The sequence below is a fragment of the Nematostella vectensis genome, chromosome 9 (assembly GCF_932526225.1).
Source record: "Nematostella vectensis chromosome 9, jaNemVect1.1, whole genome shotgun sequence".
Taxonomy (NCBI): Eukaryota; Metazoa; Cnidaria; class Anthozoa; order Actiniaria; family Edwardsiidae; genus Nematostella; species Nematostella vectensis.
The window spans coordinates 2,197,980-2,221,365 of NC_064042.1; the positions used below are offsets into that span (position 1 = coordinate 2,197,980).

General features: G+C 43.7%; 1 protein-coding gene across 1 annotated transcript; it reads right to left on the bottom strand.

Annotated features, from left to right (window-relative positions):
• Positions 1–944: 944 nt before the first annotated feature.
• LOC5509928 (ATP-binding cassette sub-family C member 4) lies at positions 945–23,360 on the bottom strand. Its single transcript, XM_048732716.1, has 29 exons — positions 23,085–23,360; positions 22,702–22,812; positions 22,195–22,315; positions 21,649–21,864; positions 21,066–21,155; positions 20,710–20,873; positions 20,229–20,354; positions 19,864–20,113; positions 17,297–17,401; positions 17,020–17,067; positions 16,852–16,893; positions 16,227–16,418; positions 15,506–15,600; positions 14,813–14,899; positions 14,637–14,733; positions 13,782–14,009; positions 13,397–13,525; positions 12,279–12,316; positions 11,672–11,922; positions 8,677–8,756; positions 8,218–8,368; positions 7,286–7,525; positions 6,805–6,905; positions 5,807–5,998; positions 5,228–5,383; positions 3,201–3,290; positions 2,917–3,089; positions 2,170–2,275; positions 945–1,890 (listed from the first exon to the last, which is right to left on the bottom strand). The coding sequence occupies exons 1-29, from the start codon at positions 23,162–23,164 to the stop codon at positions 1,531–1,533; spliced, it is 4,119 nt and encodes a 1,372-aa protein (XP_048588673.1). The 5' UTR covers positions 23,165–23,360; the 3' UTR covers positions 945–1,530.
• Between the last annotated feature and the right edge of the window lie 26 nt (positions 23,361–23,386).

Genomic DNA, 23,386 nt, shown 5'->3' on the forward strand with positions numbered 1-23,386 from the left:
CATGCATTTCGAACTAGCTTCCTTTTGTTGTTCTGGGCACAAAAAATGTCATATGCACGTACGTGACTGGACAAAGAAGTACATCAATGTAGACCTCGGTCGTATCGGCCGTTGTTGTGCTGCACATGTTGACGACATCACTATAGCAACACACCTATTCCCAAGAGACGCAAGCGTGTAAAAGACCCCGATATTTTTCAGTCTATATCTCAGCGAGCTGTGCGTGGCGTAACCAACTAAGACAGGGCTGGGATCCTGGTTATTGCCTCCCCATTAATGCGCGGGTACCTCAGGTTCCTTTGTGTTGTACAGTTCGCTAGATAGCGGTGCTGGGGCCGAAATCTCCATCTTAGCCGTAAAGCTTTATGCTGCCATACGGTGTTTCAGCGCGTGTCTGGAAGTATGGTCTATTTTTTATCAGATCTGGACAAGGTTCGATTCTCGACCATGTCCTCGAATTTATTTTTTTCACTGTTTACCAGTTACAATTACATATTCCTTGCTCACCCCCGTTCTCCGTTGTTCGGTCAAGACCACATTCTCTGCTCACACTTGCTCCCCTTTGCTCATTCTGTTCTCCGGAGTTCGGCCAAGTCGGTATTTATTGCTCGCCCCCGTTCTCAGTAATTTTCATATTCCTTCCTCATCCTTGCTCCCCCATTAGTTTTCCCGTCAAGTCCAAATTCCTTCCTCTCACCCCAGTTCTGTTTTTCTGCCAAGTCCACATTCACTGCTTTCACGCGCTCCTCTTTCCTTAACCCTTTTTGTATATTTTAACTCGTATTACTAGAGGAGGGCGTTTGTTAGATAGGGGCGTTCAACACAAACTTGTAAGCTAAGAGGGGGGGGGGGGGGCGTTTCATTATAGGAGGCGTTCTTTAGATAGGGGGCGTTCATTTCGCCGATCCGCTGGCAAGCTAGGCCGCAAACTAGACACTCTTGAGTATTTGGATGAATATTTTATTTTAAAAGTATAATACAACACAGAGTGGGCTTGTATAACTTAGTTACAACATCACGAAATATATACAGGAAAACATGTCGGATGTAATTTACAAGTACTAAAAAAAATATGTTACACCGGTTACATACTTACTACTTGTATAGGTTATGGTCCCTTGTTGGACATTTAATGGCTAATACCCAAATGAATTTCACCTAATTCCAATTGTGTCAATCTCACATTACGTCATAGCCAAGGCATACATCTAATACCTTTGGCGTGGCCTTGGTCACGCGCACCCTAGGACCCCTCCCTTGTATGGCTACGGCCATGGTGATTTTATAGTTTTACGCACACTACTGTAAACACCAAGACAAAGTTGTAAAACAAGATTAAATCATCATGGGAGAAAAACTTTCTACATATGCGAGTTCTAATATATAGTACGTTTCTTGCATTCTTATTGGTTTATAATCCGTCGAAGTGTCCACGGTAGCGCGCATGGCAACGTAAGGTGACCTATGACTTTTGGCGTGTTGGGTTAGCTGATGCTATTCATGAGGACGATTAAAAACCATAATCGTGTATCATAAGATTGTAATATTTATGTCATCACTTTTACCAGGCGGAATTAATGGTTCGTCATCGTCTACACTGAGAATCTCAGACGCTGCAAGACTTCTTCTCTCGTCAGCCTCAGGGGCAGCATGCTCCTCCTCTGTCTCCTCTTTGGATGTCTCGACAATTCCGTGAAATTTCCGATAATTTTCCGCTATTTCGTCGCTGTTACAATCGTGTCTTAGTTCGTAGGCCTGTCGGGCGGACTCGCGCAGGCTGGCTGCTGTTTTCTCGCCGGTTTGTTCCACGAGTTGTGAGAAGAATCCTTGCGAGTTTAGGAGAAGCACGTATGGCTCATCAAACTCCACCAGGCGACCCGCGTCCAGGACCTAACGGACAAAAGGAGCGATAAGATAAGATGATGTTATGTAAAGGATAACAGAGGGGGTAACAATCCTCGAAATGTTGAGGAGTGGGGCACGATACAGAGACGGGCGTGGGGGTGTGGGGGTACAGACACGCCTCTATCGGACATAGAGACGTGTGTAGAGGTGTGGCCTTTTCAAGTCCATGACGGTGTTGAGTCGGTGAGCGATCGTCAACACGGTGAATCAATACGTCCCTTATATAATAGACCCCCCTCTAGTGCTTGCCCACATGTACCATACCATGACCCTGTCCGAGTCCATGACGGTGTTGAGTCGGTGAGCGATCGTCAACACGGTGCAGTCATGGAACTTGTTGCGAATGGTCTCTTTGATCAGACTGTCCGTGCTAATAAACAAAAGATATACATTACCATCTCCTATACAACTATAGTACTGTACGAGACATGGGAAGAGAGGGTCAGCTGTAACCATCACCAGGAAATTGGCATTTCAGTCTAGATACTTGGAAGATGTGCTCGTTGCGTATTGCGCGGGATTTGCCTTTAACTTGGACTCTCTCCCTTATTCGAACAACAAAAAACCCTAATGAAAGAATAGGAAGCTACAAAATCGTTGCATTTGTGGAATTTTTGTGTGTGCTCCTTCCCTATTTTTCCCTGATTTTTAACGGAAAACGCGAAAAAATATTTCAAAATATTGAAAGCAGTGTGTCTATTGGAAGTTTTTTTGAGGATGTGATTGATAATTTAGAGCGGATGGCCTGTTAAATATCTCGGATTCTACTAGATTTGTTTGTCTTTTAACGGTTGAGTCGGACCTCCGGAAGTAAACTGGTGACAATGCGGCTTTAAGGGAGGGGAGGATTATGGGAAGTGAGGTCCTGCGCTAGATTGCCCTTGCGCATGTCATTAAGGGCGAGGAAAGTAAATTGAACAATGTAGTACGACGTCGACTGCAGGATTGTCTATACAAAAGCAGTTATGAACATCGTAGAAAATGTTTAAACCCTTATTACGGCATTCTGACCTGTGATCGACATTTGCAGTTGCTTCGTCTATGACCAGAATCTTGTTATGACTAAGTATTGCGCGTGCTAAGCACACAAGTTGCCGCTGACCCACGCTGAAGTTTGAGCCTTTTTCTGCAAGCTCTGTTTCAATACCGTCTGGAAGTTTGTCTACTGTTTCTCTCAGATGAACCTAGAAATTATAATTTATTGTTAATTAATCTAATTAAAGAATGTGGAAGTTAAAACATACATTTTGGTTTTATATTGAAAGGAGCTTTATTATAATGACAAATAACTATACCTCTTCAAGCCCGTTCCATAATGCGTCATCAGAAAACTGTGCGAAGGGATCCACGTTCTTGCGGAGACAACCACTGAACAACACTGGATCCTGAGACCAGATATACATACACAACGTTAGAGAAAGGTTCGGCACCGTTACCGTACCTGTGGTATGACCAGCACCGTTACCGTACCTGTGGTATGACCAGCACTGTTACCGTACCTGTGGTATGACCAGCACTGTTACCGTACCTGTGGTATGACCAGCACTGTTACCGTACCTGTGGTATGACCAGCACTGTTACCGTACCTGTGGTATGACCAGCACTGTTACCGTACCTGTGGTATGACCAGCACTGTTACCGTACCTGTGGTATGACCAGCACTGTTACCGTACCTGTGGTATGACCAGCACTGTTACCGTACCTGTAGTCTGACCAGCACTTTTACCGTACCTGTGGTATGACCAGCACTGTTACCGTACCTGTGGTCTGACCAGCACTGTTACCGTACCTGTGGTCTGACCAGCACTGTTACCGTACCTGTGGTATGACCAGCACTGTTACCGTACCTGTGGTATGACCAGCACTGTTGCCGTACCTGTGGTATGACCAGCACTGTTACCGTACCTGTGGTATGACCAGCACTGTTACCGTACCTGTGGTATGACCAGCACTGTTACCGTACCTGTGGTATGACCAGCACCGTTACCGTACCTGTGGTATGACCAGCACCGTTACCGTACCTGTGGTCTGACCAGCACCGTTACCGTACCTGTGGTCTGACCAGCACCGTTACCGTACCTGTGGTATGACCAGCACTGTTACCGTACCTGTGGTATGACCAGCACTTTTACCGTACCTGTGGTATGACCAGCACTGTTACCGTACCTGTGGTCTGACCAGCACTGTTACCGTACCTGTAGTCTGACCAGCACTGTTACCGTACCTGTAGTCTGACCAGCACTATTACCGTACCTGTAGTCTGACCAGCACTGTTACCGTACCTGTGGTATGACACTGTTACCGTACCTGTGGTCTGACCAGCACTGTTACCGTACCTGTGGTCTGACCAGCACTGTTACCGTACCTGTGGTCTGACCAGCACCGTTACCGTACCTGTGGTATGACCAGCACCGTTACCGTACCTGTAGTATGACCAGCACTGTTACCGTACCTGTGGTCTGACCAGCACTGTTACCGTACCTGTGGTCTGACCAGCACTGTTACCGTACCTGTAGTGTGACCAGCACTGTTACCGTACCTGTGGTCTGACCAGCACTGTTACCGTACCTGTGGCCTGACCAGCACTGTTACCGTACCTGTGGTATGACCAGCACTGTTACCGTACCTGTGGTATGACCACCACTGTTACCGTACCTGTGGTCTGACCAGCACTGTTACGGTACCTGTGGTATGACCAGCACTGTTACCGTACCTGTGGTATGACCAGCACTGTTACCGTACCTGTAGTCTGACCAGCACTTCTACCGTACCTGTGGTATGACCAGCACTGTTACCGTACCTGTGGTCTGACCAGCACTGTTACCATACCTGTGGTCTGACCAGCACTGTTACCGTACCTGTAGTCTGACCAGCACTGTTATCGTACCTGTGGTATGACCAGCACTGTTACCGTACCTGTGGTCTGACCAGCACTGTTACCGTACCTGTGGTCTGACCAGCACTGTTACCGTACCTGTGGTATGACCAGTACTGTTACCGTACCTGTGGTATGACCAGCACTGTTACCGTACCTGTGGTATGACCAGCACCGTTACCGTACCTGTGGTATGACCAGCACCGTTACCGTACCTGTGGTCTGACCAGCACCGTTACTGTACCTGTGGTATGACCAGCACTGTTACCGTACCTGTGGTAAGACCAGCACCGTTACCGTACCTGTGGTATGACCAGCACTGTTACCGTACCTGTGGTCTGACCAGCACCGTTACCGTACCTGTGGTATGACCAGCACTGTTACCGTACCTGTGGTATGACCAGCACTTTTACCGTACCTGTGGTATGACCAGCACTGTTACCGTACCTGTGGTATGACGGAGATACGGCGGCGAAGATCCTGGAGCTGTAGATCGGTGATCGGTAGGCCATCTATTCGCACTATTCCTTCCGGGGTGTTCAGTCTAAGGAGCGCAGCGAGGAGGGAAGACTTTTCAAGACCGTTACGACCGACAATCCCAACCTGAAACACAAAAAGCTAGATAACAAAGGTCTGAAATAACAACAACAACGAAGGCGACGACCAAGAAAACAATTACAGATCAGAGAACAAAGTCAATGCGAGTGCGTTTCATGTCTGGACCCGTTCTTAAAGATTCCTCGACGCTTGCGTGTTATATCGCTGTAATTTTAGATTAAAGCTTTACAACGTGTTTCTTGGCAAACACCTTTTACTCTGACTGGGTGGGGTCTAGGGTCCTAGATTTTAGTGTACCTGTACTACAGATCCCAGAGGACAGAAAATCGCTAGAAATTCTACGAACGCTGTGTTTGTCTTCAGGAGCTTGAGTCCCAGCCATCGTCATCAACGTCTCCACTAACTTTACAGTTTCTTATTTGTATAACGTAATAAAAGTCCCATAATAATAAAATACATAAGTTTTACCTTTTCTCCCCCTTTTATACAGAAGTTCATGTTCCTGAGTACGCGAGGCAGGGTCTTGTGATGTGAGTAGCTTAGCCTCTCTGCTGTGAGAATGCCGTATTTGGGCCACGTTGGGGGGAGTTCGAGCGGTTCGCTTGACTCTGGCTCAGGCTCAACTTGTGAATACTCCATCACACGTTTTACTGACTTTATCTAGGAAAATACAATTGCACAAGATCAGCCAACTACGATCGTATCGTTCGTGTCGTCGATTGTGCTTACAAAATCGCCAGGAATCAATGGCGAGTGGCTTACAGCTTGAGGAGCCAAATTAAAGTGTAATAAGTAAAAACGCCATTGTGTTCATAGTTCGAGTCTCTTGAAGAACAAAAATCCATCTTAGTCTGCAGGGAATGTGAATAGTATGGGACTCAGAACAATGACTTTTTGAGTCGTTCGCCTTCTGCGGCCTTTCTGTTACATATACGTTCATTGGGTATGGATTAGAGGAGAAGGGTTATGATTTAAATCGTATGCAGTGGCTACAAGGTTGCTATCCGGCTCCGCGCCTTCTGTTACTAATAGTTCTATAAGTCGTTAAAAATAGATTCCAGTTGTACGCATGTGGCCATAGCTAGGTTGTTTTAAGGCTGATTAAGACAGCACGATCTAGTTGTATGTGAAACCTCTACAACTCGAGTAGTAGACTGTAAAATCAGCCAACGATTCTCCGCTACCCTCTCTCTGCTCAACTACGAAAGTCGTAGTGTGTAATTTAGGGCTAAGAGATGTCGTAGGCAGGTAGCATACGACTAACTCGTCCTGTCTAAATCAGCTTTTATGTCACTGCGCCCTTTTATTACAACGTTCGCCTCTGCGGTTTCTGTATTAATATGTGTTCTTTAAGTCGTTACGTTAAAAATAGGTTAAAATAGTGTGCATGCGGCTCCTGTGCGCCCATTGTGTTACAAATACAATCATTGCGTATGGAGTAAAGAAGCATGCATTTAGTTACTCACATTGTTCTCGACCTCCGCACTCTGCCTTATGCACCACTGGAACATTCCGGTCAGTTGCGTGGCGTAGGTCAAACACAGACCAACCACACTAGCGCTGATTGCTGTTATATAAAGGAAGGTGATTAAAATATTGCCAAGTTACATACGCGGTACTTTGTAAAAGCCATGGCCGTTATCTAAACAAATCGAGGTTCGTTTATATGAGAAAGACATAGATGGAATTTTATTGGCACCTTCATTTATTACATAAATATTAGTGTGGTTCTAATATAGAATCCTTTCATGTCATTTGCAAACGTTTGAAAAAAAAGAACATTTAAGAAACTATTTTCTAAATATATATGATGCGACTTGTAACAACAAGCTTGGTTAGAAAAACATATATTTTATTGTTATCATATATCCTTCACCCTAAGGGAGGCGGGATGTAGCTAAGGCCTTGAAAACGTGTCAGAAGGCAATATCGCCCACCAATACTTACTGAACCCTGCTTCGACCGTTAGCAAGCTGGTGAAGACAGCAAGAGCAAAAAACAAGGCCGAGATTATATCAAGGCGGATGCCAAGCCAGCGCTGAATGCCAAGGTTCAGGGCGTACGCGCCGGTGTGGAAGTCCGTGTAGGCGTGGTAGGAGCGGATGAACGCCTGCTCCGCTTGGAAGGCCCGGATGGTGATCAGACCCGTGAGACTCGTGGACAAGTGAGAGTACACTGGACTGCGGTCTGTGGGGGGAGGGGGAGTGTGAGTGTGGTCTGTTGGGGGAAGGGGGAGTGTAACAACAACAGAAGGGCCGGATGGTGATAAGACACGTGAGACTCGTGGACAGGCGAGAGTACACTGGACTGCGGTCTGTGGGGGGAGTGTGAGTGTGGTCTGTGGGGGGAGGGGGAGTGTGAGTGTGGTCTGTTGGGGGAGGGGAGTTTAACAACAACAGAAGGGCCGGATGGTGATAAGACACGTGAGACTCGTGGACAGGTGAGAGTACACTGGGCTGCGGTCTGTGGGGGGAGGAGGAGGAGGGGGGGTGAGTGTGGTCTGTGGGGGAGGGGGGAGTGCGACAACAACAGCGATATAAATTATTAGTTACAAAGTAGAATCAGAAGGGAAAAATACCTAAATTTTAAATACATCTGGAAATGATGTACATCGTGTACGATCACTTAAAATTGACCTATGAAGTACCGGACATTGCCAGTACTAGCCAGCTAGTATCTACGTACTTATGGCCTCAAGATACTTGAGCTGTGAGGTCAGTTGACATTTTTATACCAATAGTTAATATTTACTAATTTATGACCTTGTTTACCGCATTGCCCGTAATAGCCAGATAGTACTTACTTATGGCCACAAGGCGATTGACCTCAGTTAACCTGCTTATACCGGGCATTGCCCGTACTAGGCAGGTAGCACTTACTAATGGCTTCAAGGCGTTTGACTTCTCTAGATGTTCTCAGGTAGTAATTTCTGATGTAACCGAAGAGCACGGTCATGGGAATCGCTCCCACCAGAAGAAACGGCATGCTCGCTACATTCAGCAGCAGAATCGCGAACGTCAGTATACTCAGCTAGCAAGAAAGACAACACAGGATTTCCAATGAGTAAGTGTGATGTGTCTCCAAGCTCTGAAAGTAACCCCACACCAAAGTTGTAAACAAAAATCATGTTCAATAGAAATAAAAACAAGTATAGTCGGGAACAAAACGAATGCGAGGCGTCATCAAAATAGGCGCGACGTCAGACAACAATGACCTCGTAAGCCAGGCAAGTATTAGGCGATTATATATTTTCCCCAAATGCTACTCTTTATTCACTTAACGATATGTACTTCATACCGCTAAATCAATTCAAATGTAAATACATTCTAGTTACGTACAGTAAGAAAGAAAAAGAGGGAGTCAACTAGAGGATTCTCCATCTGCTTGATGTCATTCACAAATCTTTCGACGCCCTGTCCTACAAGAAAAAACGTGTCTCACTAAAAACAGCACGCATAGTCAATTTCAGGGCCGAGAAACAGAAAGATTTATGTCTCGGGAATCGAACCCGTTTCAGCATAGGTGAGAAGCACCATACGCTGAAGCGCTAACACACTGGCCACTCGTGAGTACCTTTAATAGCTGTCACGCTTTGTCACACAAAGCGCTGTTGCGTGATGGTAAATGGCAGCGGTTGAGACTACAGGCTAGTAGGCAAGCGGTTAAGACTAAAGGCTAGTAGGCAAGCGGTTGAGACTACAGGCTAGTAGGCAAGCGGTTAAGACTACAGGCTAGTAGGCAAGCGGTTGAGACTACAGGCTAGTAGGCAAGCGGTTAAGACTAAAGGCTAGTAGGCAAGCGGTTGAGACTACAGGCTAGTAGGCAAGCGGTTAAGACTACAGGCTAGTAGGCAAGCGGTTAAGACAACAGGCTAGTAGGCAAGCGGTTGAGACTACAGGCTAGTAGGCAAGCGGTTGAGACTACAGGCTAGTAGGCAAGCGGTTGAGACTACAGGCTAGTGGGCAAGCGGTTAAGACTACAGGCTAGTAGGCAAGCGGTTAAGACTACAGGCTTGTAGGCAAGCGGTTAAGACTACAGGCTTGTAGGCAAGCGGTTGAGACTACAGGCTAGTAGGCAAGCGGCTAAGACTACAGGCTAGTAGGCAAGCGGTTGAGACTACAGGCTAGTAGGCAAGCGGTTGAGACTACAGGCTAGTAGGCAAGCGGTTGAGACTACAGGCTAGTAGGCAAGCGGTTGAGACTACAGGCTAGTAGGCAAGCAGTTAAGACTACAGGCTAGTAGGCAAGCAGTTAAGACTACAGGCTAGTAGGCAAGCGGTTGAGACTACAGGCTAGTAGGCAAGCGGTTGAGACTACAGGCTAGTATGCAAGCGGTTGAGACTACAGGCTAGTAGGCAAGCGGTTAAGACTACAGGCTAGTAGGCAAGCGGTTAAGACTACAGGCTAGTAGGCAAGCGGTTGAGACTACAGGCTAGTAGGCAAGCGGTTGAGACTACAGGCTAGTAGGCAAGCGGTTAAGACTACAGGCTAGTAGGCAAGCGGTTAAGACTACAGGCTAGTAGGCAAGCGGTTGAGACTACAGGCTAGTAGGCAAGCAGTTAAGCCTACAGGCTAGTAGGCAAGCAGTTAAGACTACAGGCTAGTAGGCAAGCGGTTGAGACTACAGGCTAGTAGGCAAGCGGTTGAGACTACAGGCTAGTATGCAAGCGGTTGAGACTACAGGCTAGTAGGCAAGCGGTTAAGACTACAGGCTAGTAGGCAAGCGGTTGAGACTACAGGCTAGTAGGCGAGCGGTTAAGACTACAGGCTAGTAGGCAAGCGGTTAAGACTACAGGCTAGTAGGCAAGCGGTTAAGACTACAGGCTAGTAGGCAAGCGGTTAAGACTACAGGCTAGTAGGCAAGCGGTTAAGACTACAGGCTAGTAGGCAAGCGGTTGAGACTACAGGCTAGTAGGCAAGCGGTTGAGACTACAGGCTAGTAGGCAAGCGGTTAAGACTACAGGCTAGTAGGCAAGCGGTTAAGACTACAGGCTAGTAGGCAAGCGGTTGAGACTACAGGCTAGTAGGCAAGCGGTTGAGACTACAGGCTAGTAGGCAAGCGGTTAAGACTAACAGGCTTGTAGGCAAGCGGTTAAGACTACAGGCTAGTAGGCAAGCGGTTGAGACTACAGGCTAGTAGGCAAGCGGTTGAGACTACAGGCTAGTAGGCAAGCGGTTAAGACTACAGGCTAGTAGGCAAGCGGTTGAGACTACAGGCTAGTAGGCAAGCGGTTGAGACTACAGGCTAGTAGGCAAGCGGTTAAGACTACAGGCTAGTAGGCAAGCGGCTAAGACTACAGGCTAGTAGGCAAGCGGTTGAGACTACAGGCTAGTATGCAAGCGGTTGAGACTACAGGCTAGTAGGCAAGCGGTTAAGACTACAGGCTAGTAGGCAAGCGGTTAAGACTACAGGCTAGTAGGCAAGCGGTTGAGACTACAGGCTAGTAGGCAAGCAGTTAAGCCTACAGGCTAGTAGGCAAGCAGTTAAGACTACAGGCTAGTAGGCAAGCGGTTGAGACTACAGGCTAGTAGGCAAGCGGTTGAGACTACAGGCTAGTATGCAAGCGGTTGAGACTACAGGCTAGTAGGCAAGCGGTTAAGACTACAGGCTAGTAGGCAAGCGGTTGAGACTACAGGCTAGTAGGCGAGCGGTTAAGACTACAGGCTAGTAGGCAAGCGGTTAAGACTACAGGCTAGTAGGCAAGCGGTTAAGACTACAGGCTAGTAGGCAAGCGGTTAAGACTACAGGCTAGTAGGCAAGCGGTTAAGACTACAGGCTAGTAGGCAAGCGGTTGAGACTACAGGCTAGTAGGCAAGCGGTTGAGACTACAGGCTAGTAGGCAAGCGGTTAAGACTACAGGCTAGTAGGCAAGCGGTTAAGACTACAGGCTAGTAGGCAAGCGGTTGAGACTACAGGCTAGTAGGCAAGCGGTTGAGACTACAGGCTAGTAGGCAAGCGGTTAAGACTAACAGGCTTGTAGGCAAGCGGTTAAGACTACAGGCTAGTAGGCAAGCGGTTGAGACTACAGGCTAGTAGGCAAGCGGTTGAGACTACAGGCTAGTAGGCAAGCGGTTAAGACTACAGGCTAGTAGGCAAGCGGTTGAGACTACAGGCTAGTAGGCAAGCGGTTGAGACTACAGGCTAGTAGGCAAGCGGTTAAGACTACAGGCTAGTAGGCAAGCGGCTAAGACTACAGGCTAGTGGGCAAGCGGTTGAGACTACAGGCCAGTAGGCAAGCGGTTAAGACTACAGGCTAGTAGGCAAGCGGCTAAGACTACAGGCTAGTGGGCAAGCGGTTGAGAGGACAGGCTAGTAGGCAAGCGGTCCACTCACCTGCTAGGCTTGTATCGAAGAAGTACAGAGGTGCTCTGAGAACTCTCGAAAGCATGTTGTCGTGGAACTTTTTGGACACGTTTAGTAGAAACCAGTAGAATGCTACACCAGATATCAAATTGGCGACCACACTGCTGGCCACAAAAGCACCGTAGACCCAGGCGTAAGTGATTTCCGTGTTATTAGTCGTGGGGGGAGGGGTGGAGTTGATGTTGGACTGGATGTAAGCCTCAACAAATTGCCTGTCCGTCCTATAACAACATATCAAACCAGTCATCTACGGAGCTTTCATTTTTTTTAGAATAGCCCTAATACACGGTAATGTCATATTACTCGAACGTTCATGAGAGCTCGAACTATCCACGAGTGGAAATTATATAGGGTCTAGGAAACTCAAAGTTATCGGAGAATTCAAGTTACCCGAGTTCGTCTTCTATAGCTATCTACAACCCCACTTACATTCGTTTGATCATATGAAAATAAACAGTATACTTCAGTACAAATAACTGAGAACATTTCATATACAATCGAGACAAAATGGAACAAATGTACGTGGAGGTCACAGATGCCCATTGGCATTGCACCAGCATGTTTATACGACGCCTACCATTTACAAAGCCACCACTCTCCCACCATGATTAGCGCCTGCAAACAAAGAACGTTGATCAGCTACTCCATTGTTATCATTTATATTTCAGGGCTTCTGGAATTACGCGCTTGTGCGGAAGCGAGTAATTTGGCTTTTTCCGCGTAATCCACAAATTTCCGCGTAATCCCGCGTAATTTGGCAAAATTTTGAAATACAAAACATTTAATTGCACAGCTGATGTGTTCTTTTAGGGTTCTTACCTCTATTACCCGTAAAAAAAGAGATATTCTTCGTAAGAGTTCGATGTTTCGAACTGAATTTCGAAAACAAATAAAATGACTAGGCGTTCTTTGCTAAACCGCGAAGGCCTAGGACTAATAATAAAATACCTTTTTAAATTGGCTGGTGGCTAGGAGCGAATGAAAACTTGCCTAAGATATTTTCACGCAAAAAAATAACCTTTTCAAGTTATTTCGTGCTTTCCTTCAGTACAAAATGTAGTTTGGGCGTAACAGTTGATATTCCGTATAATTTAGAGCGTAATTCAGTAAAGAATCCCGCAAAATTTTGATTTTTTAAGAAAATGTATTGCAAAATCCCGTGTAATTTAGCGCGTAATGATTGATTTTCCGCGTAATTTAGCAAAGAATCCCGCGTAATTCTGAGTTTTTTTCCGCGTAATTCCAGAAGCCCTGATATTTGAAAAGACTCCAATGTAAAACTGCTGTGAAGCGGGATATCGTGAGGCCTCCAAGTCAGCCGATCAGGATACGAGACCACCATGTCAGCCAATCCGGATACGAACAAGAATGTTTTGATCGACGTGAACTTCATGTTCATGCTTATGCGAACTTAAACCCTCCTTTACCACACTGTTTGGCTGGTGAAGCCATGTTTAGTGAAGCCAAGACAGTATCTATCAGAAAGTACGTTTCTCTCACACGCCTAAAATCCTAGCTCGTCGCACATCTCTAATGCCAGTTTGCAGTACATATAGCTCAAAACAAAAGGCTCTTAGCTGAAGGGCGCTTGCTTTGGAGGAAGCTACTTCGAATTCTCGCCCTACATCTGTCGGCTACACTTTGAACGCTCTAATTGGTCTAATTGCAGTAAGTGTATAGCACGTTTGTTCCTACCTGTGATCCAAGCAGAAAAAACAAAATCCCCACTTTTGTGCGGACCCCACCACAAGCCTTGAGGTACTCCCTATATACCGACCACGATGGGGCAGCATTTAGTGACTGCTCTGCCTTTACATCATTTCCCTACATAAAAAACGAAACAGGAAAATTGGATCAGAGATTCAGAACACTAGAACAACCACAACAAACGCATGCTAGGAAATACCTAGTCAAAATTAGCGGCAACAATAAGAACTGCAACCCTGGTTCCAGAGACCCGAACGTCTCTCTATTTCAGTGGCCAGCGAGGTAAAGATCTTCGAGGCTCTGGAACCAGGGTAAATTACTGCACAATAACAAACACAAACTAAAGTAAGAAGAGGTTACTAGAGGGTACTACCTCGTATACAGCATCCACCATCATGACCCTAGCAAGGCTTGTCTGATCACGTGGTGCAGGGGGAGCACTCACGTGACCCGAACGAGTGGCCGTCTTTGATTGGTCTTGCTGGAAGTTGATTGCATCTGGGTGAATGACGTTGTCATGGTCACCATCTTGGGTTGCTGGCATGATTGACAGAATTTCTGCTTCATGCTCTGAGTAGGTTCCCTTAGCAATACAACGGCCCTGGAACGATAACAACATCAAAATAAAAACGATAAAAACGATCAAAATAAAGCCACCAAACATCAGTTTTATCCGTATCCTTCCCTCGGGCAACCGTATTTAAATGGCCTCGCTCCAAGACGTTTTAGTCAATAAGAAAAAGCTCTGCGTTATGCATCAAGGGAAGGATCAAACATTCAAAAAAAAAAAGCCATGGGTAGGGTAGGGTCAATCAGCTATATAAACGTCCTGCCAATTGCTTGCGCAATGAATAGGTCAAGCCAAGTTCTATATCCCATTTAAATACCGTTTAGACACCTATTTCAAAAAAAACGTTGTCAGTGCGACCGAAAAGACCCATGGATCCTAGAATATTTGTTCCAAATTCTGTAAAATATAATAAAACATACGACTATCCATTTGATATAATTAATATATGGTTCTGACATCGCCCCTTTATTTTTACAAATAATTACTACCAATAAACATCTTTCAGTCGTAGAACTGTCTTTTGGCTATTTCCGTTCGCCGTGCGCGCTGACAACTTTTTATGAAATAGGTATATGCAGGAAATAGGCCAATTCCAGTGCAATTTGAAAGGCCCTGCAAATTGCCTGTGTAGTGAATAGTTCAAGTCCAGTGCCATACCTCCTGGAGGCAGAGAATACAGGAAGCTCTTTTAAGGTACTGCAGTTGTTGTGTGACCAGCACACAAATACGATCTTTCAGAAGACCACAAATGCACCTGAAAAAGCAAAAAAAGGGCATATTCTAAGCTTTCTGCATCACGAGGTTTGGATGTAAGTGAAAAAAAATTGACTCACTCATCAAACACCTGTTGTCCCACATTGGTGTCAAGAGAAATGAGAGGGTCATCCAATAACAAAATGTCCGCATCGGAGTACACAGCCCTGAAGAATAAAAAACCTGAGAGGTGAAGAGGTGAATCTATGGGAGGTTCCATGGGTTCAACATAACCAGGCACATAAAGTGGAAGACGTTTGTTTTGGCCGATAATTAAGAGCATTAAAGAAGAAACTAAGGTATAGTTTTTGCAAAATGAACCACCATCTGAAAAAAAAAACCTAAATCAGCTATTTAACTCTATTGACCTGTCAGATTCAGCTTAGATAGAGCTTGCTGAATGCATCTTATCACAATTTTAAGGAAAGCAGGACAAGTGGGCCTCTAATGAATATCATGATAAAGCAACAATGACAATAACATATCTATTGATACATATTTGGACACATTTTAGAGTCTAGTGACATACGAAGGGCACAAGATAGAAAACTAAACTGACTACACAGCTGAATTTTGGCAAAAATTGGAAGGTGAACAAGAAGGCCGTATTTCCGTGTGGGAGGTGCATCATGACAAATGGACGACTGAACATAAAAAAAAGTAGTGATAGGATAATGGTATTATGAACAAAGTGCATAACCATGAACATACATTCAGGAACAGACAATACAATACAAAAATGAAAGTAGGGTCAAAATGCTAGAGGGTTTAACCTGGCTAGGTTGATTTTTGCTCGCCGGCTCTCACTCAAAGTACCACATCTGTCCCCAACAACTGTTGCGTCTCCCTTGGGGAATGATGCCAAATCCTGAAAATGAAGAAAAAAACTCTTGGAAAAAAAATGTGGTTGTAAACTAATTTTCACCCCAAAATTAGGACTTTATGTTCACTTCTCACTTGGCCCTGACATGGCTACAGTTTGTCCATCAGAACATTTAGAACATGAATTTTGTCATGGTGATAATCAATCATCGATAACTATCAGCATTTTGGGCTCTTGATTGGCCAAGTGTAACCCGGCTGTCAAAACTGTCAATCAAGAAGTATTTTTCAACATTCTTACAGTGCAAGGACTTTCTATAGGGGATGGTCAAGGTGGGTCAGAGAATGGGGGCAGGAATCCGGGAATCCCACTTTAAAGATGGGTGGCATGGGAAGATGACTTATTTATGTGAGATTCAGGGAAGAATGAAGATTTGAACAATTTTAAGCATTTTAAAAGTTCAGAAATGCCAACATTTTACTGCGGGAGCATGCCCCCCAAACCCCAGAATTTTGTCTTGACCCCCACTCTGCCAGCCCCGCCACCCCTGCTTCTCAATCTAATTTGAATATGCCTTATAATTGTCAAGGGTGGTAATCTGTTGAGACCTCAATCATAATATTTCATATGGTGTTCATTTTATCGACAGTATACAGATATCAAAGGGTTACCATTTCCAGGGCACAGGCCATTATGACACGTTTGTACTTGGACTCATCATATTGTTGTCCAAAAAGGATGTTTTCCCGGACACTTCCTGGAAATATCCATGTCTTTTGAGGAGCATAGCTGACACGTCCTTGTACATTGACAGTACCACTGGTCAGTGGTAGCTCACCAAGGAGACACATAAGGAGTGAAGACTGGGGACAATATAAGCACATACAAGTCTGTTTTTGATGTTGGACTAAAGCATAGTGCACAGTATGGTTGACATACTGTAACAAAGCAGGAAAACTAAATGAGCACACAAAGAACATATCGACACAACATATAACAATGGTATAAGTGAAAAAATGGCATCTCGGTCAGAATGTTGATGTTGTAACTTTGTTATTTTTCTTCAATTTTTCATACTTGAAAATAAGAATAGGGTCACATGCTATCACAAGTATGCACCTGCTAGGCAGCTCAAACTCGGGGTTACTCAAAAATGTTGTTTTTGTTAAGTGCCAAGGTAAGGGTTCACAGGTTCCTTTCCTCTGGTACATCATGTATAAACATAGCGTTTCCAAGTAGCCCCAAATTTTGCCAGCTATCAGGCTACCACCATGCAAAATTGGGAATAACGTATACCTTTCCAGCACAAGATGGACCAGTCACCATAAAAAGATTCCCCTGAAAAGATAACCTGATTTTTAGCTACATACCAGTTGAAATACTACCTGTTCAAAGGCATACTCGCCCCATCATTTTACAATGTACTATGAAAACAGGGAACAACATAGCAAAATGTGTACATACCATTTTTAGTTGAAAACTAACATCTTTTAGTGAGAGTGAATTTTGACTCTGAAACAAACACATTAATGTGAATTTTACGCTGATTTGTTGTAAAGGACTAATTGCAAGGCATACAGTACCCCCTCCATCCCCCCATAGCTAAAATGTCTAGGTGTGGCCCTGTGTTACATATTTTACAATCTTTTTATACTGGATATCAGTTACATTCAAAATACGTTACTAAATCTGGACTATATTAAGGCCTATTCAAGTTGTAAAGGACAAAACAACAACTCACATTTGTGCAGATCTTTTCCGCAATAACAGTTGCTCTCTTACTCTCAGGAGCATCTACTGCAACAGCAGGTCCTCCTTCAGTTTTACACTCTTTTTCTAAGAAATTCTATGAAGAGTCATCACATAACATAAGTGGTGCTTGCTTTGCAAAGGGTGGGGGGCCTAAGACATTTACTTGTCCACAAAAAATGGGTTGCATTTGATTTTGTTGGAGGGGATTGTAGTGTATTAGCATTAAGATATTTATAGGATTAACACTAGTGATGATGTTAATTGATTATGTATGTAATGATTGCGTGAAATTATTAATATATATATAATATATATAATATATAATATATATCTGTTATGAGTTTGAACTTTGTACCTAATAAATACATTTGGCTCCTGAGTTGTTTCAGTACACAATTCAGAAGGTTCTTGCAGGGTTACCTGGAGTGTTAAACTTAGCTGACGATATTGTTGTTTTCGGTAAAGACGAACGCCAACACAAAGAGCGTTTATTGAGTGTTATGTCACGTTTGTCGGAAAGCGGGTTGACACTCAATCCAGGTAAGTGTGTTACATTCCGGATCTAGCCACCCTGTCCGCTCCACTTAGAGCATTAACGCGCCAATCGGTTCCATTTGAATGGACCCAGAAACAGGAAGATAGTTTTCGCGACATCAAAAGGCTGATGAGTGCTAGTGAGACGTTAGCATATTTTGATAGAGAGAGCGAAACGACCGTGATCGCTGATGCGAGTCCAGTGGGATTAGGAGCTGTCCTAGTCCAGAGAAAAGCAGGTGAGAACCGAGTAGTAGCGTATGGGCATAGAAGTCTAACAGATGTGGAAAAGAGATATTCTCAGACAGAACGCGAAGCACTGTCATTAGTATGGGCTTGTGAACACTTCCAGATGTATTTATTAGGTACAAAGTTCAAACTCATAACAGATCGGTAGTGAGGGAAGCTATACCGATTGCAATGTCATGGGAAGAGATTAAAACCAGTTCAGATAACTGCGATAGTGTCGAAAACATGAAGGAAGCTTTGAAAACAGGTAAGTGGGACAAGTGTGCAGCAAGTGTGAAGTCAGTGAGAGGAGAGTTGAGTGAGTGCGATGGTGTGATTTTGCTTGGAAATCGGATTTTCCTACCCTCAGACCTACGAGATCGAGTGTTAAAATTAGCACACGAGGGTCATCAAGGAATTGTCAAGTGTAAGCAGAGGCTTCGAAGTAAGGTATGGTGGTTAGGCATGGACAAGGATGTTGAGTCTATGAGTCTATCATGTGAGTTATGTCAGCTAGTGTCGAGCTATGAACCACCGGTACCTATCCTTACGACCGAAATGCCTGAAGGACCATGGCAATTTTGTAGTACGGATCTTCTTGGACCGCTCCCCGATGGTAGGTATGTGATTGTCATCATCGATTATTTCAGTCGATATTTTGAGGCCGCTATGTTGAGATCGACTAAGGCAGAGAACATTATCGAATTCTTAGATGCAACATTTGCTAGGTATGGGTATCCAGAAGTGTTGAGGACGGATAACGGTCCGCAATTTATCTCAGGCGAGTTCCAGACATTTCTCAGGGCAGGTGGGGTGAAATGGCTTTCTACGACTCCACTTTGGCCCCAGGCAAACGGTTTGGTAGAGAGAACTAACCGGTCGATATTGAAGGTGTTAAAGATAGCTACTCAGGAGAAGGCAGACATGCAGAGAGAGTTTAGGAAGTTTGTTGCGGCATACCGATCTACGCCACACACGGGAACAGGGTGTACCCCATTTTCGTTGATGTTTGGGCGAGAAATGCGCACAAAGCTTCCCCAGCTAGATTTTACAGCTAGTGATCCTGAATTAGCTAGAGACAGGGATAGAGAATACAAGCTAAAGCTGAAGAAGCATGCCGACAAGAAGGCTAAAGAGAGTGAGATTAAAGAGGGAGATACAGTGTTAATGAGGAATGAACAACAAGGAAAGTTAGAGCCAAACTTTAGACCAGAAAAGTACAAAGTGGTAAGTAAGAATGGTTCTGATATTGTTTGCGAAAGTGAGACTGGAGGCACGCTAAGGCGAAACGTTCAATGCGCTAAGAAAGTGCCAGAGGCAACCAGTGAGAAGGTAAGTAAGGAGAACCAGGGTAACCCGGAATTAATCCAAGACCCTATAGAAAGCAACCCTCCTGTAGACCAACCTCCCGAACCGCCTTCGATACGCACAAGTGTTCGAGCCCGCCAGCCTTCAGCATGGTTGAACGACTATCTCGTGTATCAGTAGATTTTCTATGTATTATTTAAGTGATTGATTATCATGAGCTCACGTGCATGGTTACGCATTATTTGATTTTCCCTAGTTGTTGTGATTACTTTTATATTTGTAGTTGATTTAGGTTATTCATTTAAGTCCTACATTCATTTGCAAAAAGGGGAGGGATGTAGTGTATAAGCATTAAGATATTTATAGGATTAACACTAGTGATGATGTAATTGATTATTACCTAGAAGTCATGAGAGGTCATTTATTAACCCAACCCCTTCAGTTCAGTTTTGCTGTCCACATAACCCTAAGTAACCTGATACCTACCTGCAGTCTCTTAGAATAGGCCACACTCTCTTTAAAGTGCTCAATGCACTCTGGAAAGAACACAAGGAGTGATGTCCGGATAGAGTAGAAAAGACCAATAACAGTAAAGACCTTTCCTGGTGTTAATGTATTCCCAGTCAAGACATAGGGTACAAACATAGCAATCCCAGTAATGGCAGGACAGAGAGCACGGAAGGTAGCATTCAGAGAACCAATGTAGGATGAGCATCTGATCGCACCTACTTCTTGGCTGTAAAAGGAGAAAGAGAGTGAGACTTTTCGCATTTTTTAAAACCAGGTCAAAGGGGGTTTAGACAGACATCTCACTATCAAAGCAGAGAGTGGTATTGATATACAGTGAGTACCTTCTAATATCAAAAATAAGGCTGGTATAGAGGTGCTCCCACGTGTTCATCTTGATGGCACGCATTTCTGACATCACCTTGCTCATGATCCCAAATCTCCTGTCTGTATGCAGGCCTTCCTTATGTCTAACAGATAAAAATATTCTAAAATGAAAATGCTGTTTTTGTATAGCTGCACTAAAAAAGTATCTTAGTTAGCTTTTATAGAAAACTGCTGCACACAGTTTACAACAAACATGCAACTTAGTGTGTAAGCACTGTTACAAAAGATGGTAACATGACCCTTAAATATCACCCAATACAAGGTATATCTAAAAAGATGAAAGGTTCACAAGTACCATGTTTTTACATGTCTAAAAAAATTTGAATCAGAACTGGCTTGGCATCTGGCTTAAGAAGCCTGTACCATAGAGATATGTTGGCTCACTTCCTCAGTAAAACAACATATAAATAAGGGATTGTTAGCCCTACTCATAAGTACCTGAAATTTGTTAACAGTCTGCCAGTCAAGATATGCAGTATTACCAGGAAACAAATACAAGCTATTCCAGGTAGAGACCACAACCCTAGCTCAAACCATGACAGGACTCCAGTGGCCAATAAAACAAGAGGGGCTATCCAGAACTGGTGCAATAATAAAGTGACCTGAAAAAGCAGATTAGATCATTAATAAAAAGTACAATATTTAAAGCAGTTGTGCCAGGCCTTGGAAAAATGCAATTGTATGTGATGATTTCATACAATTAATCATTTTACACTAGTCTTATTTCTTCCACAAAGATTGTATTAGCCAGGCAATATATTTTTGTGTGATTTTTGAAGTATACAATACAGTACCTTCTCCAAAATCAGGACATCCCGTGTGGCCAAGTTGAGAATGTGGCGAGTCATGTTGTTAGAATTTGAAGAGTATGGAAATTGCAATATCTACAAAAATGAGGGAGTGTATATAAGGGATCACAAAATAGTGGTTTAAGCTAATTACAACAAAAAGCAACAATGTATCATTTTCTGTAATTCAAAATGATTTATATAAATAACTTAGCTGGGTAAATCAGGTTCACACATAACTCCAGATGGATGGGGACGGGGTGCTGGTAAGGGGCATTCATTAGTACCTTCCTGTTATCTCCCATACCTCCACTAATCTTGTTTTACCTACAATACTATATCTTATACATATGCAAATAAAAAATATGGCATAATAACCAGGGGTGTCTATAAGCAGTGGATGATTTCTCCGGCAGAGAAAATGGTAATCATCGACTGAGGCGCATACCTCAGGAGGGGAGGGGGGCTAAACAGGGTGGGTATGGACCCTCATCATTTGTGATGAAAAGCCTGTTAAATACTGTGCCTCAAATCAGCTTAAATAGTTATTAAGCCAACCAAAGGCACACAAACTTAATTACCAACTGACCTTTTTATAGACTAAAGATGAGCAGGCAACTCTGAGATGCATACCATGTCTTGTCAGTGAGTTGAGAATAGGGTGTCGTAGCCAGGCCATTATAAAAGTACATATTACCAGGATTGTGCCTAGTATATAGGCTTCCACCTTAGACATTGTTGCTCCAGGTACAAAGTAACCAATGAGTCTTCCAATAAAATATGGCTGAGCCACATTTATACCATGCTAGAAAAATAAAATTTTGCTGCATTGTATCAATCAGAAATGAAATTTTCATGCAATTTAACTTCTTGCATGAACAATTAATTTCTGATTGAAATACACTATCACTGCTTCCTCACCTTTAATACATTTTTTCTTTTACACATTTGAATTTTTCTAACACTAGTATCAAAATTTCATTTCCGTGGAGATTTGTAACAGGCTTTGAAATATTGAGGGGGAGGGGGGGATGGTGCGATAAACAAGAAAATTTTAGGGGGATTTCTGTCTATCTTTTTCACTCCAAAATTAGTTTTGTAAGCAAAAAGTATAATTATTACTCAAAATGTTTACCTCAATTATCAAAGGAAGACCAAGAAGCACATAATCCATCCCTAGAAATAACATCAATGTCTGGAAAAGTTTTGGTCTCCGCCCACCAGCCTTAGCCTTTCTCTGTTCCTCCTGCCATAATCTAAAACAAATGCCTGCTTTAGTTCCCAGCTTTGCCCCCTCTTGGGTATGTGCTTTCAGGAGAATAATATTACAAACACATTTTTAATTTTGAAAAATAATCAGTCAATGCTGTTCAAAGAAAATTAGAACTGGAGTTTCGAAGAAAATAAAAAAAAAGACTCAATCGGGGATTTAACCCGGAACGCTTGCTAACGAGTCAAAGGTGCTAACCACTGGGCCACGGTAGCAAGTTGTAAGGTGCGTGGCAATTTCAGTCTATTTAACCAAATGAAGCGCTTTTCCCTTTCGTAGCAACGAAATAGTACCATAGGCCCTTAACTACAGTAATAGTTTCATAACAGCTACCCAACTTTGGATGCTCATACAAACGTAAAGCAAGTGCACCTTTCAAGTCGAACTATTAGAGTCCTAGATTCATCTTCTTGCAGAGCTTGAAACAGATCTTCGTTGCGTAAAGGGCGCTTGTTCCCCAATTTAAACAAATTGTTCAACCATCTGCGAAAACAATTATAATGTTTATTTCGTGTCGTCGTAAACAAACATGTTGAATGAACGGGACTTTGAAATCACGAACAGCATATTGAAATGATCTGTTATCAAGAGAACTTCAAGCAATCTTTATACATATTTTTATAGACTATCGATACAGTATCAGATCATGTGCGGATAAACTATGACCTTACAATCCGCAAAACCCTCCAGCTCAACTCAATTTGAATTTGTGGCGCGCCAACTTCAAAACGTGTAAAACTCTTTAGAATTCTTACCCGTAGGTAAAATATCTTGCAAAGAAAGAGGCAGACTCCTCGGGGTTTGGTAGAAGTGGAGTAGTCTTCACCTCCATCATGCATTCTGATGGATTAGTTGGCTAGACTTGTGGTATGCAAAACGAACTACTGTTTACCGACAAGATAAAGCGATGCTCCTTTTGACAACAAGGGTCGGGCAGAACTTGTCAGGCGTTCCTGGGCTAAACGTCATAGATGACTGTGATCCATCCGCGAGGATACATTTATCACCAAACAGCAGAAAAAGAAATTGTAAAACTACTTAACTGTTACCTTTTATT